General features: G+C 41.8%; 2 protein-coding genes across 3 annotated transcripts in view; one reads left to right on the plus strand and one right to left on the minus strand.

Annotated features, from left to right (window-relative positions):
• stoml3a (stomatin (EPB72)-like 3a) lies at window positions 1–4063 on the plus strand. The gene is made up of 7 exons (XM_076734831.1): window positions 1–49; window positions 1660–1763; window positions 2368–2440; window positions 2640–2722; window positions 2881–3084; window positions 3614–3748; window positions 3872–4063. Exons 1-7 carry the CDS (start codon window positions 1–3, stop codon window positions 4061–4063), a joined length of 840 nt encoding a protein of 279 aa, XP_076590946.1.
• The window catches only part of mtus2b (microtubule associated tumor suppressor candidate 2b), a 26304-nt gene continuing 14232 nt past the window's right edge, over window positions 3742–15813 (minus strand). Inside the window, exons 6-15 of one of the 2 annotated variants that reach the window (XM_076734830.1) lie at window positions 15185–15283; window positions 13943–14130; window positions 9217–9283; window positions 8589–8803; window positions 8311–8416; window positions 8145–8218; window positions 7946–8044; window positions 7721–7840; window positions 7374–7471; window positions 3742–6922 (exon numbers count right to left, since the gene is read on the minus strand). In XM_076734830.1, coding sequence (XP_076590945.1) covers window positions 6715–6922; window positions 7374–7471; window positions 7721–7840; window positions 7946–8044; window positions 8145–8218; window positions 8311–8416; window positions 8589–8803; window positions 9217–9283; window positions 13943–14130; window positions 15185–15283 — 1274 coding nt within the window. In that variant the 3' untranslated portion in view covers window positions 3742–6714. Of the gene's footprint in view, window positions 6923–7373; window positions 7475–7720; window positions 7841–7945; window positions 8045–8144; window positions 8219–8310; window positions 8417–8588; window positions 8804–9216; window positions 9284–13942; window positions 14131–15184; window positions 15284–15813 lie in introns of both variants that reach the window. The other variant, XM_076734829.1, reaches the window with a different exon arrangement.

Below are 15813 nucleotides of genomic sequence, written 5' to 3' on the forward strand. Positions count from 1 at the left end.
ATGGTTACACAAGGAAAACTTCAGATCAGCGCCGTGGAGAATGTCGAAGGTAAAGACTTCTTAGGGTCTTTCACTTTGGTCGTTAGATGTGAAAAGTTTGTTTTGACTTGTTCACCAGGGACATCAAATGAGGGGGAGAGTGTGAATTACTCAGGGTGAACATTTCAGAGATAATAGATGTTGTGTGAGGGCCAAGTGTGTTGTTTTAAGGGACCCAGCAATTCTAGACCACTCTGACACAGCATTACCTGCTGCATGATTAACTGTCTATAAAGCGTTTTTACTTAAAATGTTAATTTTTATTGAATATTTTTAGTATTTGACACAGTGATAAGTTGTTGCACCATGATGTCAGCAGGTATGAATTAGACAAATATACACATAGAAAACTATACATATTCGTAAGCTATAAACAGAATATAATGGTCTAAACAAGGAATTAATCAATTAAACAGCATTTTCAACTTAAATACATAAACATTTACTATGTATTAAGCACTTTTTTCCATCAGAAATTGTTCGGGCCTCTAACAAAACTAATGTATTATTCATGATCCATTACACTGATTGGCTGGTGGAATTGCTCACCTGATTTAGACCTTGAAACAGGGAATTTTTAATGTTTTTTTTTTTTTTTTTTTTTTTTTTTTTATCCTTTATTTTTTGTTCTTGCTAATTTTTGTAATTTTCTTGGGATTGAAACTTAATCCTTAACTGTTCCACACATCGCTTTTCTCAAGATATCATATATACAGGCTTGCACAGGTGAGCATTGTTACATGTGATGTGATGCAGAACACAATGCATAAACCACCGACAGTATAAATAATGTATTGTCTATTGTTCATATTTGTGTTTCTATAGTTATTTTTTTTTTATTGTGTTTTCCAGTGACAGCACTGAGGACAAGTTAAAATGTCCCATGTTTGTCGCTCAGCTGTAATTAAATTGTGCTGAGCAGTTGGTTGATTGATTGATTAGCAGATTGACAAAAAAGGCACTGACAAGTTCTGTTTACTCATTTTTGTTCATCTATCAGGCAAAAATGCCAAACATTCGCTGCTCCCGCCTCCTCAAATCCAAGCCTTAGCCTATTTTGTCTGCTTTGTCTTTGTAAATTGAATATCTTTAGGTTTTGGACTGTTGTAGGTGGCATCTTCAAATTCATTGGGTTGTTTTGTTCATACAACATGCAGTCCAAAACCCAAAGATCCGTTGCAGTCCTACACTGACTGAAAAATCTCCTCTTAAGACTAGACATAGACTAGACTTCCTCTAATATCCCCTCTGTAACTGAAGGAGAGAACTCCATCACAGTGGAAACACTTTAAGTATGATGTATTAATAGTTCAGTAGCTTTACACAACACTTTGTGACTCAGGTGGATTTGAAGTTGCGTGACCTCCCTTAGAGATTAATTACACTATCAGTGACAAATGAGACGTGTGGCTGTGCTGTGTCTCGCTGCCTGATTGCATAAACGCTTTGCCACCATTAATAAAAGGCGCTGTCCCACTGGAACATATTACGTTTTAATTGTCTGAACAAAATGACAACATTCTTCGGATTCAAATGCAGGTGTTGTGGAAAATACGCAAAACAGTGAACCTCTCCGACCTCCAGTGCAAGCGTACAAAGTGTTTTTCCCTCTCTCGACAGATAAAAACTCAGGGAGTCTGGGATGTTTCGGTTGGCTGTTGGTCCTCATATCCCTCATCTTTATAGCAGCAACCTTCCCGCTCACATTATTTATGTGTGTTAAGGTGGAGTATTTCTCATTGCTGTACACTACTGATGTGGATTAGACTAGAATTTGTTTCTGCTGGGGCTTTATGTCAGTATTCACTGCTCTGGAATTTGACTGTTTTTCTAAACATTTTTTAACTCCCTACCAAGTTTCAGAATTTTTCCTGGTGCACTTTTGGCAGTTCAGAAAGCCAAACTAAGTCCATCAGTCTGGCTTTCAAAGGTTTATGAGCTTGTTGAGTTTATTCGTTAAGGCAGGTGACGCACAGATCATTTACAGTAGTCACGTATACACTCTGTGTCTGTCTGTGCATGTTTTTGTTTGTAGAAAAATTAGACAACCTCTGTGTGTGTGTGTGTGTGTGTGTGTGTGTGTGTGTGTGCGTGTGCTTTTCAGTTTATTCATCACGCATGTGTTGCTGTTTACCTCAGCCACTGCACCAAAGTCAGAAATTTTCCAGTGCTACACATATTGGCTTTAAGACAGTGACTCACTTTTAAACTCATTTCAAGCTCAGTTAAGCGAACGACTAAAACGTGCAGATATGGTAGATATGACCATCATCATCTTTCTTTTCTTTCTTATGTTCCCTCTATGGCTGCTGTGTTTTTAACATACAGATAGTGAAGGAGTATGAACGAGCTGTCATTTTCAGACTGGGCCGGATCACAGACAGGAAACCTAAAGGGCCAGGTTTGTTTCTCCGATCTTAAAAAAAAGACATTTGCTTCCCAGTCGAGCTGAATAGAGGAAAGTTGTTAAAAATTTGATGTCCAGTTTGATGCCCTGTGAATTACAGATAATAGTCTCATTTTATCTTGTTATATTCAACAAGAACCTCTAAAAGCATTTGCTGACAGTGATGCATGTGATGGATCTTTATTCTTTCCAGGACTTTTCTTTGTTCTGCCCTGCACTGATAACTTTGTGAAGGTGGACCTGAGAACTGTGTCCTTTGACATCCCTCCACAAGAGGCAAGTTCTTTGCATTTATTCTATTTGCAGCAAAAGTGTGAATATCATTAGTGTCTCTCGTGTATCACAGTGTCTCTGTCATTAATAAAAACTGTTGGTCATCTTCCTGGGTGATCAGAATTATGACAACATAGTAATTGCAGCTTTCTACCGTGCAGATCCTAACCAAAGACTCAGTGACAGTGTCTGTGGACGGCGTGGTGTACTTCCGCATACACTGTCCCATCTCATCTGTGGCCAACGTGTCCAACGCACACTCATCTACACGGCTGCTGGCTCAAACCACCCTGAGGAATGTGCTCGGTACCAAAAACCTGGCAGAACTGCTATCTGACAGAGAAGGCATATCACTCAGTATGCAGGTGAGGATGAATTGCGTAAAAGTTTGTGAGGAGCCGGAGGGCAGACGAGAGTTGGGAATGTTACATTTAATGACTGGTTGAACAGAAAATCACAGTTCATTTTTGTTCTGGTGATCCCTACATTAGTCAAAATAACATTGGAGCCAATCACTGTTCACCAAACGGCTCCTGCAGCTTGCTGTGCAGCTGTGGGTGTTTAAAAGTCCAATTTCTCCCTCATTACCCTCCATGTTCTCCCTGTAATGATCTGAGTTTTGACCAGGTGCACAATTTGCACATCCAAGAGGAAAGATGTTGGCAAATATTTGCCTCTTTACAGATCCAGCAGACATGGAGCAACTTAATCATCATGTTTCTAACCAACTGATGAATACAAATCCAGAGTTCACTCTCCTCATACCTCTAAAAATACTGTCCCTTTTCACCAGCTGTGGTTAACTTAGTCTGTTGTTTAGTACTGTGGGTTTATCTGCATAAAACTGCTGTTATTTGTGTGACAGAATTATTTGTCATAAACAATCCACTGCAGGAGGCCCTGGATGAAGCCACTGATCCATGGGGTATTAAGGTGGAGCGTGTGGAGATCAAGGATGTGAAGTTGCCTCAACAGCTGCAGAGAGCCATGGCAGCAGAGGCAGAAGCCAGTCGGGAGGCCAGAGCAAAGGTGAAGAGGGAAGATGGTGGAAGATTTAATTTAATTTCCTCTTGATACAGTCCAACTGTGAAAAAGGAGAGGATGCTGGGAGGAAACGGTTGTACAGATAAAGATTGTCTGTCTGTGTTTCAGATCATTGCTGCAGAGGGTGAAATGAAGGCCTCCAGGGCCCTGAAGGAAGCCTCTCTGGTAATTGCGGAGTCACCTTCTGCTCTCCAGCTGCGATACCTGCAGAGCCTCAACTCCATCGCAGCAGAGAAGAACTCCACCATCATCTTCCCTCTGCCTATAGATATGCTGCAGTGTTTTATGCAGAGGAAGTGATGAATCTCATAGCCAGCAGTTACAAGAGCAAAATTAACTATTGTAATTGTTATATGACTATTGTTACTCTTGTAAGCTTCAGTGGTATCTCCTTTAGATTCAGCAAGTGGCCTAGTGTATTTACTGCTGAACTGCACTCTGCATTATCACTTCTTATAGAAAGTTTTACTAACACAAAAGAGGAGCTTTATGTCATTTCCTTATATTATAATGCAAAATAGAGAATTGAATAATTATATATTCAAAGATATATCCACACCAAATCTCACTTCTGGATTTTCTCATTGATTTAATACTTAAATACAAAGTGCAACATATACAGTATAGACATTAGTGTCTCATCACTGACCACAATATTTTAACCAGCTAAGCTACAGATGCAGTTCTGGAGGAGGACAAAAAATAAATAAATATATGAAATGCACACGAAATGTAAAACAGAAATAATGCACAACAACCTTATAAAGACATGCTTTCTTTAACTCATCCAGAGCATGAACGTCTGAAATACTGAATATGATCTTTACAACAGAAGTCCTGTAAACAATCAGCAGAAGGCCCGACATCCACCCGACACAACAACCTCCTCTGACTGTGGATGTAAACTGGAAACAAAACATTCAGTAAATGAGTACAAGGTCATGTCCACAGGACACAGAGGCAACCAGTGCAATCAGAGTACCTGATGGAGAGAAATATCATTTCCACTTCCTGTCAGAACACAATAAAGCCCACCAAGTTATCATCAACTTGTTGTCCCAAATGTAAATGCAACTCTCCTACAACCAATTCCTGTTTGAGCAGATTTCCACATGTTATGTGTCTGGGGGAGCTGATTATTAGATCACATTATTATAATAAAGCAATATTTCTTCAGTTTATTTTCATATATTTGCTGACTGCACTATGCTCTTTAAAATAGTTTAACATATTCTGTACACCCGACTAATCTTATACAAAGGACATCTTGCAAAACAGACAGTTGAGCTGAGTGGTCATGTAAACATGAGCAACAATATAAAACAAGTACAATTAATACAAAAGAAAGTTATGGCAGTTGCTTCCCTTCCTTGACTCATAATTCCCCTCAAGACCTGAGATTATTCTCTACAGTGAGAAATGAGGTAAGAGCTTGCAGATTTTCATGATTCTCTTCAAATTCAAAACCAGGTTTGGACAGGAAAGAGTCAGTTGGAGGTACAGATAGAGACTGAACGCCTGAAGCGATATTACTTTTTTTTCCATCATACTTGCTCATGAGGTTTTCTGTGCTGAATTTCCAAAACACACAGAATTCAGTTAGAAAATGGAGAAAACAATGTGAGTCAGCTGCAAGCACAATGATAAGATTCACTTAAAGAAAGAGAAGGTACAACGTGTGTTAAACTGTACGAACGCAACAGAATGAACAGAGGCTGGATTTCCACGTGTTCAGGTTAATACATGGTGATGAGAACTGCAATGTCTTCACCATCAATGTCAGATTCTGCAGCAGTTAACTCCAGACATACGACAGCTACAGTACACGGTTAACTGCTGTGTTTCTTGGTTTCCTCTTTGGTGGTTTCTACAGATCCTGCACTTTCGTTTGTGGGAAATTCTTACACTTTCTCAACCCGACTGAACATGAGGGGCACCATCTCATATAAAACATGTGAGATTAGTCTGAAATGTACAATACAATTATTGATTTCATTTGAATAAATCCTGCTCTGTTAACTTGCGTTGCCCTTTCACCCCTCTGCTCCATACTGTCACACTGTAGGTAATCCTAAAATAAAATGCATTATATTATAACTGGAAGACAGAACATGCTTTAAAGAGAGCAATACATGTACAGTTTTTACAAATTATAATTAATATCATGGTTACACTGTGTTGGCAGTTCAATGGATTTATGAGTTGTCATGTTGTAATCTTACATTTCAGGTCAGTGCTGATATCTACTCGTTCAAAGAGAAAGTAGGATGGATGGTTGAGGTTAGATGGCTTGGTAGTCATTCACACACTCCTGATATATGAATTATGTCAGCATGAAAAGGTTAACATGCCCCAGAGAAGAATCCACACTAGTGTAACTTACTGTAGGTAGGTAATGTAGGTAGGTATCGCCTGTGCCTTGACAAACGTTGCTGGAGGGAGGAAATGGACAGCGAAGGCGCTTCTCGTGTTGCACTTTTGATGTTTGCTATGTCTTGTACATCCATCATCCTGAGCGCTGGATGAGAAGGTGACGTAGATGGAGGCGCAGACATGGAAATGAGGCACCGTGATTCTGATCCTGCTCTCTGAAGTCTACCATGACCAGGTCTTTCATCTACTGCAGTATCACAGCACGCCTGTACTGTGGGGCGTTCAGGCGGAATAGAAAAAGAGGAGGGCAGAGAATTCCCTTTTGAATAATAAGAGGTGTGATCATTAATACAATTCTTTAGGTCAGAGATTGAATTCCTGCTGCTGGATGGTGGAAATGCATCACATGGGCGAGCAGCATCTCCCAAGAAACAAACGTATCTGTGTCTGTCCATCTACATAGTGTAAAATCCTACCATCTTAATCGAGAGGAACATTCAACAAAGAGTTTAAAAAGATCAGGGCTTCCGATGCCGGATAAAAGAAAGCGATTGGTACAAGAGCTTCCATTGAGAGTGTCATTGATGGTAGGAGTGTGGGCGGGCAGGGGAGCCTGGTCCAGAGGAGGGTCGATGAATGGGGGAGGCGCTAGGGGACATGCGAGGGCTCAGGTCGCCTGTCTGAAGACGCCACAGCAGTTCCTCGTTAGTGCGACTCAGCCGCTTCTTCTCGTTGCTTTCCTTCTCCACGTGCACCTGCAGGTTGGCATTCTCCTCAGAGAGTTGCCTGAGAAAGACGGAGGACAGGAAAAAGTTAAAACGTAAATAGCACACACTACTGCTGCATTGCTTTCAAAGGCAGAAGTTTACTGCTGCAAAGTCGTAGTTCTAACCTCTGTCCGTTACACTGATGGAAAAAACAGTTGGATACACCCCAAGATTAACTCTGCCCACTGCTGCACTTGCCAAAAACTGTTTTCCCTGGACACTTGATCTGAGGGTTATACTACACTACACTGTAATAAAAGTAATACAACCAGGAAATCACAACGTCTCATTGTAAAAGTCTGAACAAACACATATTTTTTTTTTTTTTATAACAAAATTAAGATTTTTGGCTCCAGAACTAAAGAATTCAGACATCTTATAAATGGGCCTTCTACGTCCACCTAAATCCACTTCTACTGGTTTGAATTAGGTTTCACACTCTGCATTAGGATGCGTTTAAAGGTCCTAACCTGGACACAGCAACATTCTTGTCAATTCTTTCCATCAGGTCCTCGTTCTGCTGCTGTAACACTTGCAGTCTCTCCTCCAGGTACACATTCTTTTCGGCCTGCTCAAAAACACAGTAGAAAAGGTGCACGACATTAAATTCTTCAAATGAGGTATGACAATACAGCATATTACGAGTAAAACAGGCAAATGATATGGGTTTGTAAAGGAAAAGGTGCAAAGGATTTGGGCATTTGATGCTCTCATTAGCTTACCCTGGATGGTAGTACAACTTTTTGTGTTGGTTTAATATTTTTTTTGATAACTTCACATAAACTTCGCTCAATGAAAGCAGAAATTTGAAGCCTACTATTTTCTCCAGTTCTGAGATCTTCAGGTCCTGCTGATGAATTTGTTGATTCTTCATCTCCAGAACTTCTTTCAGACTCTTCAAGTCCTCCTCAATGTGTTTATATGGTGCCAAAGCATCCTGGCAACAGCAGATAACATCAGTGAAAACCACTATCAGTCTTTAAAAGCAATTGCTACAGCTACTATCACCATGTCGTCCTGTACTGTATCATGCAGCAGTTACCACTATCTGCTCATCCGTGCTCCTGCGCAGAGCTTCTTCAAAGCGCTTGGCTCGATCTCTGAGGCTACGATTCTGAAACGTCAGCGTGTCCACCTGGTCCTGGTGACCAAACGTTCACTTGTTAATTACTGTCACTAACTACAAAACGCATCGTACCACGTATCTGTAAAAACACTTGTTTTTAAGGAGAGCTACTTACCTGCAGTGACAGTCTGATCTTTTCAAACTCTTCTTCCAGAGACTTTGTCTGCTGTTCATGAGCCATCTTCAGATCTGACACAAGAAATAACATATCATTATTTGTCTTGACCTGCAGCAGAGTGAGTCAGGACAGGAGAGTGACAGGTTTTACAGGAAATGCTCACTCTTCACAGTCCTGGCATGCTCCTCCTGCAGAGTGGCCAGTGTGTCGTTGTGAGTCGTCTCCATCTCCATCAAGGAAGCCTCATGGTTCTCACTCATCTCCTCAATCTGCAGCCAAGATTGAAACAACTGACAATCACAAAAATGACTTGATACTAATGGTGCCAACTGTTCACACATACACAGACATGGAATGTGTAACATACTGTTAACAGTTTTCATGGGAACTATGTCTTCAGTCAAAGCAGTTCCAATGAAAACAGTCTTCATCACAACACACCTGCTCTTGCTGTTTGACTCGCAGCTCCTCCAGCTCGCGTCGTTGTTGGGTCTGCAGGATCTTGGCCTCGGCCGTGTGCTGCGCCTTCAGCCGCTCCTCCAGCGCTCCCAGCTCCCTCTGCTGCTGAGCCCGCAAACCCTGCAGCTCAGCCTCAAAACGACGCTCCAGTTCCTGCTTCTCCTGCTGCAGTTGCTCCCAGTGTGCAACACTGAAAGCTGGAACACAAAGTAGAGCTTTACTTGGTTTTAATAAACCCAAATGTAAGTCATGGACTAACTCCCAAAGTTTGTTTTAACAAGATACAAAGACATCATGATTGTACTGTAAAGTCTGGATGTTAACATTTGTTTTGTTAAGTTCATTAATAGTGAAGAGTTGTGCAGCTTGATGTGCTTATTTTGTACAAGCCTAATAAATCCTTTGATATGAAACAATGACAATGTGTATATGGAGTTTGATTTTTGACTAAGTCCAGTGTTTCGTCAGCAGAGTGGATTCCCAGGGCTCACTTCCTCTCGTCCCTTGTGGTCCTATACTGTATAATATATGACATGCAGTCGAGAGCGAGTGACTCATTGCTCTCTCTCCTCCCTGCAGTGCCACATCTGTCATGCTGTATCCCACTTACCCACTTCATCCCTGATTCTGGCGAGCTCCAGGGACAGTTCCCTCTCCTTCACAATGGCATTCTCACTCTGAAATGCAAACACATCGAGCGGTGGACACATCAGAGCTGCACAAACCGATGTGAAACACCTGCAGAGCCACTGAGGTACAACTGACACAGGACTGGCTGTTTCTTATAGTTTGCCCACCCAATTTATGTCAATGTGGGAAACACATTTCTGAGTTCAAGCCCAGGAATTTTTTAGTGACACCGCTGGACACTGAGTCATTGTATGCAGTTTAAAGGTCACTTTTATGGCAAACCAGTGAAACATGAATAGGAGAGAGTTGGAGATATTTTGAATCCAAAGTGTTAGCAGCTACATGTGCATTAGAGGATTGTACACCAAATGGATGTCCCTACTTCATGTGTTATGTGTTATTTGCATTTTTTTTTTTTTTTTTTTTTTTTTTTTTTACCAAAAAAAGGTTTGATAATAACTTAAAAAGCAGTCCGACAGTCCTTGATTCTGACTGTGCTTGTATCTTGTATGCCGTGTAACGGCTCAGTTAGAACAGGTTGTAACCTCTGTGTAAACAGCAATAACCACAAACTATTTTGTATCTTTACCAAATCAAACACCAGCACTCTCTACTGTCTGTCCTCCAGGACGCACTGACACGAGACTGGCTGAGGCCATGGTTCATTAATAAACAAGACAAATACACCTCTCTGTGATAACTGGGCTCAATATACTGAACGAAAGGTCTGACTTTTGATAGAAATGTGCCCCCAACAAGTGGAAAACTCTTTCTCAGCAAGGCCCAGTACAGAGCAGGATTCACTTCAAAACTGAAGCTCACAGGACTGGATCAGTAAATGAAGCTTTATGTTTTAACCATATTTTATGGTTTTTATTTTAAGGTTAGCCTGTTGAATTTAGGAGTTTGCATGTTGCTTCAATTGTGTGTCAGCACACAAGAGCAATGTGGGAGTACATAATATTGAGGCACAGTCAGACCTTCACCTCCACCTGGTGCTCGCAGATCTCAATGGATCAAGAAACACGAGAGAAATGCTAACAACATATTTGTATCATTTCTGTTCATTTACAGAAATACACATTACTTTCTCTGCACCGCTACACTTTGACATCAGAGTATCCTCTAGTTCACCATGGATCACAGCAGCTACATTAAACTATGACGAGTCCGTCATGGCAAGAGTCAACTGCAGCACTATGCAGCATTTTGCACAGGCCCTCTCCAGCATCCACCGGGGACTCCCCATGATGTGACACCCACAGCTGAAATTTCACTCCCAAAGGAAGAAACATCAGACAGTTAAATGGCTATTGATCACAACTCTAAACATGCAATAAGACAGCCACGCACACAGAGATAATCAGGGATCACAAAGCAGTGCTTGAGAGAAACAAAGACAGAGAGAGACAGCAGTGGGTGAAATATGTATGAGATGGTATACAGCATGTCTCAGCACTAATGATGTCACTCTCTGAGAGGTTTTCATCGGGGAGAAACTGCTGTGACCTCACGAAGGATGAAGGATGGTCAGAGGCTTTTTTTTTTTCTCCTGCAGCACCACCTATCCCCCCCACTTCGATCTCCAGGGAGCTATGTGACATGCATTCTAATTTTCCCAGCTGACATTCAGCCCTCACCAAGGCAACTTAATCCATTTCCAGGGCTGCAACTAATGACTGTTTCCATTATAGATTACACTGTACTCAGCTTTGTTTTTGTGATTCTTTGATCAATTGTTAGTTAGAAAACGCTCAACACCATCAAATGTCCAGGGTTTGATTTTTCTGACCAACAGTCCACAACCCATAGACATTCTACCTACAATGACAAAACACAAGAAAAGAACCAAACCCTAACATTTGGCAAGCAGCTAATGTTTGGATTTTTTTAATTAACGCATTATCAAAAATTGATGTATCTCATTCTGTCAATCAACTAATCATTTTGGCACTGTACACTTCAGCTGGAAAAGAGTAAACATGGCTTTTAATAGTGAGGGTGCTCATTCTGGAGGAGATGCTGTAATGAGTTAATTAACCTCTTCAGAGTCTACATCCATGTAATCAGTCCAGTTTCAGTGGGACCATAAAACCCTTCCAATGAGCAGCTGCTTTTTTGTTTGGACTTTTTGTCCTGCAGAGATTCAGACTCCAATAAACCTTAAAAGAGCTGAAACTATAACCTAATCTATTTGGAAAGCCGAACACATGATTTCTTGTAGATGAGAAATCCAGGTAAACAAGAGAATAAAGCATCCTCTGTTAAAGTTCTACCATACAGGTAATGGCCTATAATCACTCAGAATTACACGAGTAGACATACAGCAAGGGCAAAAGGTACACAAGGAAATAAAAAGACAAGAATATAGCAATAGCATGTTATGTAATGTCTCTGCAAATTCTTAGAGAAAAGAGAGAGGGACAGTGCGACAGACAAGCCTGATTTAACTCAGCATAATAACGCACAGCTTCACACTCTCCACCAGCTCTGTCTCTAGGAAACAAGTGAAAATAATGCTCACATAGACAGACCCCCCCCGGTCAAACACACACATGCGCACAACCACACGTATATAAAGGATTCCCTGGTGCTGAAACAAGCCTGCTGCCTGCACTAGATACTGCCTTTACCGTTTGGTCCAGACAGCGCAGAGAGAGGAAATGGAGCCTACAGCAGCAATGGCCCATACCAGGCTCGCAGACAGCCGCATCCTGAGCCGACCGAGGCAGAAGTGACAGATGCGAGTGTGAGTAAGATACAGAGAGACGAACAGAGGGGGAGGCAACCAGGCGAAGGAAGAAGAGGGGAGGAGAGATGGAAAGACCGAAGCCTCACCTCGTTTCCTAGTTGCCGACCGGCGTTTATCCCTGCTGAAACAAAGACTGGCAGCCCCAGCCCAGCTCAGCCTGTCCTCCCCTCAAACCCACCACGCACCAACACGCCCTGTATCACATTCACACGCATGGCAGAGAGCACGCATACACACATGTGCGAGCTTTTGCATCTTTGAAAAGAAAAAAAAAAAAAACAGAGTGGAGCAGGAGAAGATGGGGGAGGGAGGTGATCAATAAGTGGCCAATTATCTGCCCTGTTACTCAGCTCCGGGAAAATAGCTACATGCAGGCATCACGATGCACACAGAACACACGCGTGCCTGATAGAAAATAACTTATTCTACATAGCTTTGACTGAAGCAATGAGCCTCTTGCTAACAAATCTAACTGCCCAGTATAGCCTTGCTCCTGCACAGTTTAAAGGACTTAAAATCCGGCCATGTTCATGCAAATGACCAAGAATATTTTCTCTATTTCTTCCATCAGCCTCATACATACATTAAACATTCAAAAACCTCATCAAAATCAAGAACATAGACATATATGAGCAGTAACTACAAGGTAGATGGAGGAGATTCATGGAAGGAAGCTAGAAACACAGTATTAGAAAAACAACATACTGTACTGCACTAAAAAAGGACAAGAACTTCAAAATGAAGTATTCAATGCTGTAATCTAGATGTGTAAATCTCTTACACTGCATTTTTGTCCTAATCAGTCAATGAAAATCAAATGTAAGGAACATTTTTACATAATATATCTCCTCCAGTGTTTGCAGATATAGCTCAGATCCATATATTTAAAAGCATTCCACCCGTTAGACCTCAGTGGGTATTCTGCGATCAGCCTCACTAAAAGCACAGCGAGGTCCAGGCAGGCAGCTCTAATCTCATTAATCATCTCCCACTGTAGAGTGGAACCCGTGGGTGGGGCTGGGAAATGGATGAAATGCAAGCGGAGGACCAGGAAAGGGCGAGAAACAAATGCTTAATCTAGGTTTGAGAAGCAGAACACACAGTCACAGTGTGCAAGCAGGCTGTCTGTACCCACACAACAGGAGAACAGCCATGACACACATCATCCAGGATATTTGAAATAAACACTAAACGTGTTTAGATCCAATGAAGTCAACCATCCAGCAGTTGTAGGACAAACCAACATGAAATGCCACAGATCTCTAAAACTAAAAATCCATAAAGCATCACATACCACTTCCTGTTTACACTCCCAGAAAAAGACTTGGAAATCCTCATTTTTTCCCCACAAACAGTTTTACTGACAGATCCTGCTGCTTCAGACAGTTCAAACGTATCCGAAAAGCCACAACAATCTGACTTTAGAACAAGTGATTTTGAGAAGTAATGCCAACAACAAAAAGTCAGATGCTGCAGGTGTCATCTGTGCTGTTGGATTCATCACACTTTGTAGTTGCTTTCTGAAGCCTGCGACAGCTTTCCCTTTGTAGTTTTTAACAGCAGGCCTGCGTTCATTAGCCTGGAAGTTGGCTGAGAAATGAATGAACAGCAAGATTAACCATGATGCAAGCGCTTGATTTAGACATGATTCTGTTTGCGTGACACTCACACTTTGTAAATCCTTTCATTGGTCAATCCATCATGATGAATGTTAAATTCACTCTAACAGCTTATGTTACTGTTACAAAACAATGCAGCTGCAAGCAACAGCTGTTCTGAACATTCATCCCTGAACAAACGTCATGACACCCTTGAGGTAATCTGTCAGCAAATAAAGCCAGGGGACACTCTGGGCTTCATTTCTGATAAATTACCGAAAGCAAAGCTCCCAAATCTTGGATGTCAGAGCTTCCTTAAGCACCTTCTGTAATCCCAGATCTCTGCTGTAGCCTACCTTGTGACAGAAGTGCTGGGTCGTAATGCTGAAAACGTCCAGGCACAGGGAGGCCTTCTTTAACTGGGCCTGAAGGCTCTGCAGCTGCAGGGCTTGCTGCTCACAGCGCTCCCGCAGCTGCTGAATCAAAGCCTGGTCCAACTCCTGGGCCCTTTGAGCTCCATGACCTGCTGCTGTCCGCCCACGAACTACAGAGAGCACAAGGATGAATAGAATACGTCACCCAGGCAGACAGGTGGGTCACATGTATAAGCAGTAATCAATCAGCAGAGCAAAGACGAACAATACCAACAGGAAGACGAATGTGACAACTACGATGATCAATCAACAGAAAGTTCAATCAACAGTAATTCTGAAAATCCATGAATAATTTATCAAAGAAAATGCAAATTATTAGCTGGTTCCAGCTTCTTAATTCTGATGGATTTGCTGCTTTTCTCTGTTTTATATCCCCGTACACTGAATATGTCTGAGTTTTGGATTAACAGTAATAAGAAAATGTACTTGGGGTTCTGCAAATGTGTTTTTGACATTAAGTAATTTATAGAAAAATGAATTACCTGCACTCCTAGTAGCAAATAGCTGAGTTATACTGCAGATTATATCAGCCATTGGTTTCCTCTCAGTTTCCACACATACACAAACAAATCAACTGCGGACTGACTGGCTGGAACCTCAGTGGTTTATATCCACCTACAACAAATGATGATCTGTCCAACATGCTGTTACTCAAGTCTTCTCACAGCTCAGACCAATCAACACCAATTTCCTCTCTCATATCTAAACGCTCGCACGGTGTGTGTGTATTATGTGTGCAGGAAACTTTTAGCACATGCTCTGGAAGTCTGTCTGCTCTCTGAGAAAAGGACAAAATGCTGACTTGCTGTGGTAATCTGATCCAGCAGGATTCCTACCAGAGGAACCATCCTAGCATTCTAGCCACTGTGGCTTGTTGCTATGACAACAGCAGGCTGCCATGTGTAATGAAGTGTAGAGAGAGAGACACAGACAGAGAGAGACATAGAGAGAGAGAGAGAGAGAGAGAGAGAGAGAGAGAAAGTGACTGTACATTTTAAAGAGACAGCAGAGGCTGAAGGAAGAGACTGCTCCATCCCCCCTTTGCACCACATTGGAACAAACTCAACCCACTGAGCTGTGCGTGCATGCAGTGTGTGTTTACATGTACAGACACACACACACCCACACACACCCACAGGCTGCAGTGTGATATGAAAGACTCACCAGGGGACTGTGGTTTGGGTGAAACCACTGCAAATCTTTTAGGCGAGGACTTTGGGGGCATCACTGCCTCTATGTCTTTCTGCATCTCTCTCCTCGAGGCTGTGTGGAAAAGAAAAGTGTTAATATGTTTTATAATGCACAAATTTGTTAAGCAAGTAATCCCCTTTGTTTTCTCTTTTGTTTTCATAAATACACAATACAGGCGAGTCTATAATCAGTGGTGGAGAGACACTTTTGAGCTACTTGTACCTCAATGAAGTACTCGCAGCACATTTACTTGTAATGGAGTCTTTTTTAGTTTTAGGAGCAGCAGTAGATCAATCTGTGGGAACTTGGCTTGGTGAAGAGAGGTTGGGCAGTTCAAGTACAGCACGTGTGAAGTGGTAGCTGGAGAGGTGCCAGTTCACCTCCCGGGCCCTCTAGAGGTGCCCTTGAGCAAGGCAGCTAAGCTCTAACTGTCCCATGTGAGCATGTGAGTGTATTTTGGGCCCATGTGTTTAATAAAAGCGTGTAAAAAATATTTCCCTTGGCGGAATTAATAAAGTACTTCTGGTTAGTTATTTTATTAACTGTATTGTCTGCATTGTGGAAAATAGTTTTTGGCTTCACCACACAGTGATCAAAACAAT

The sequence above is a fragment of the Chaetodon auriga genome, chromosome 7 (assembly GCF_051107435.1).
Source record: "Chaetodon auriga isolate fChaAug3 chromosome 7, fChaAug3.hap1, whole genome shotgun sequence".
NCBI classification, from domain to species: domain Eukaryota; kingdom Metazoa; phylum Chordata; class Actinopteri; order Chaetodontiformes; family Chaetodontidae; genus Chaetodon; species Chaetodon auriga.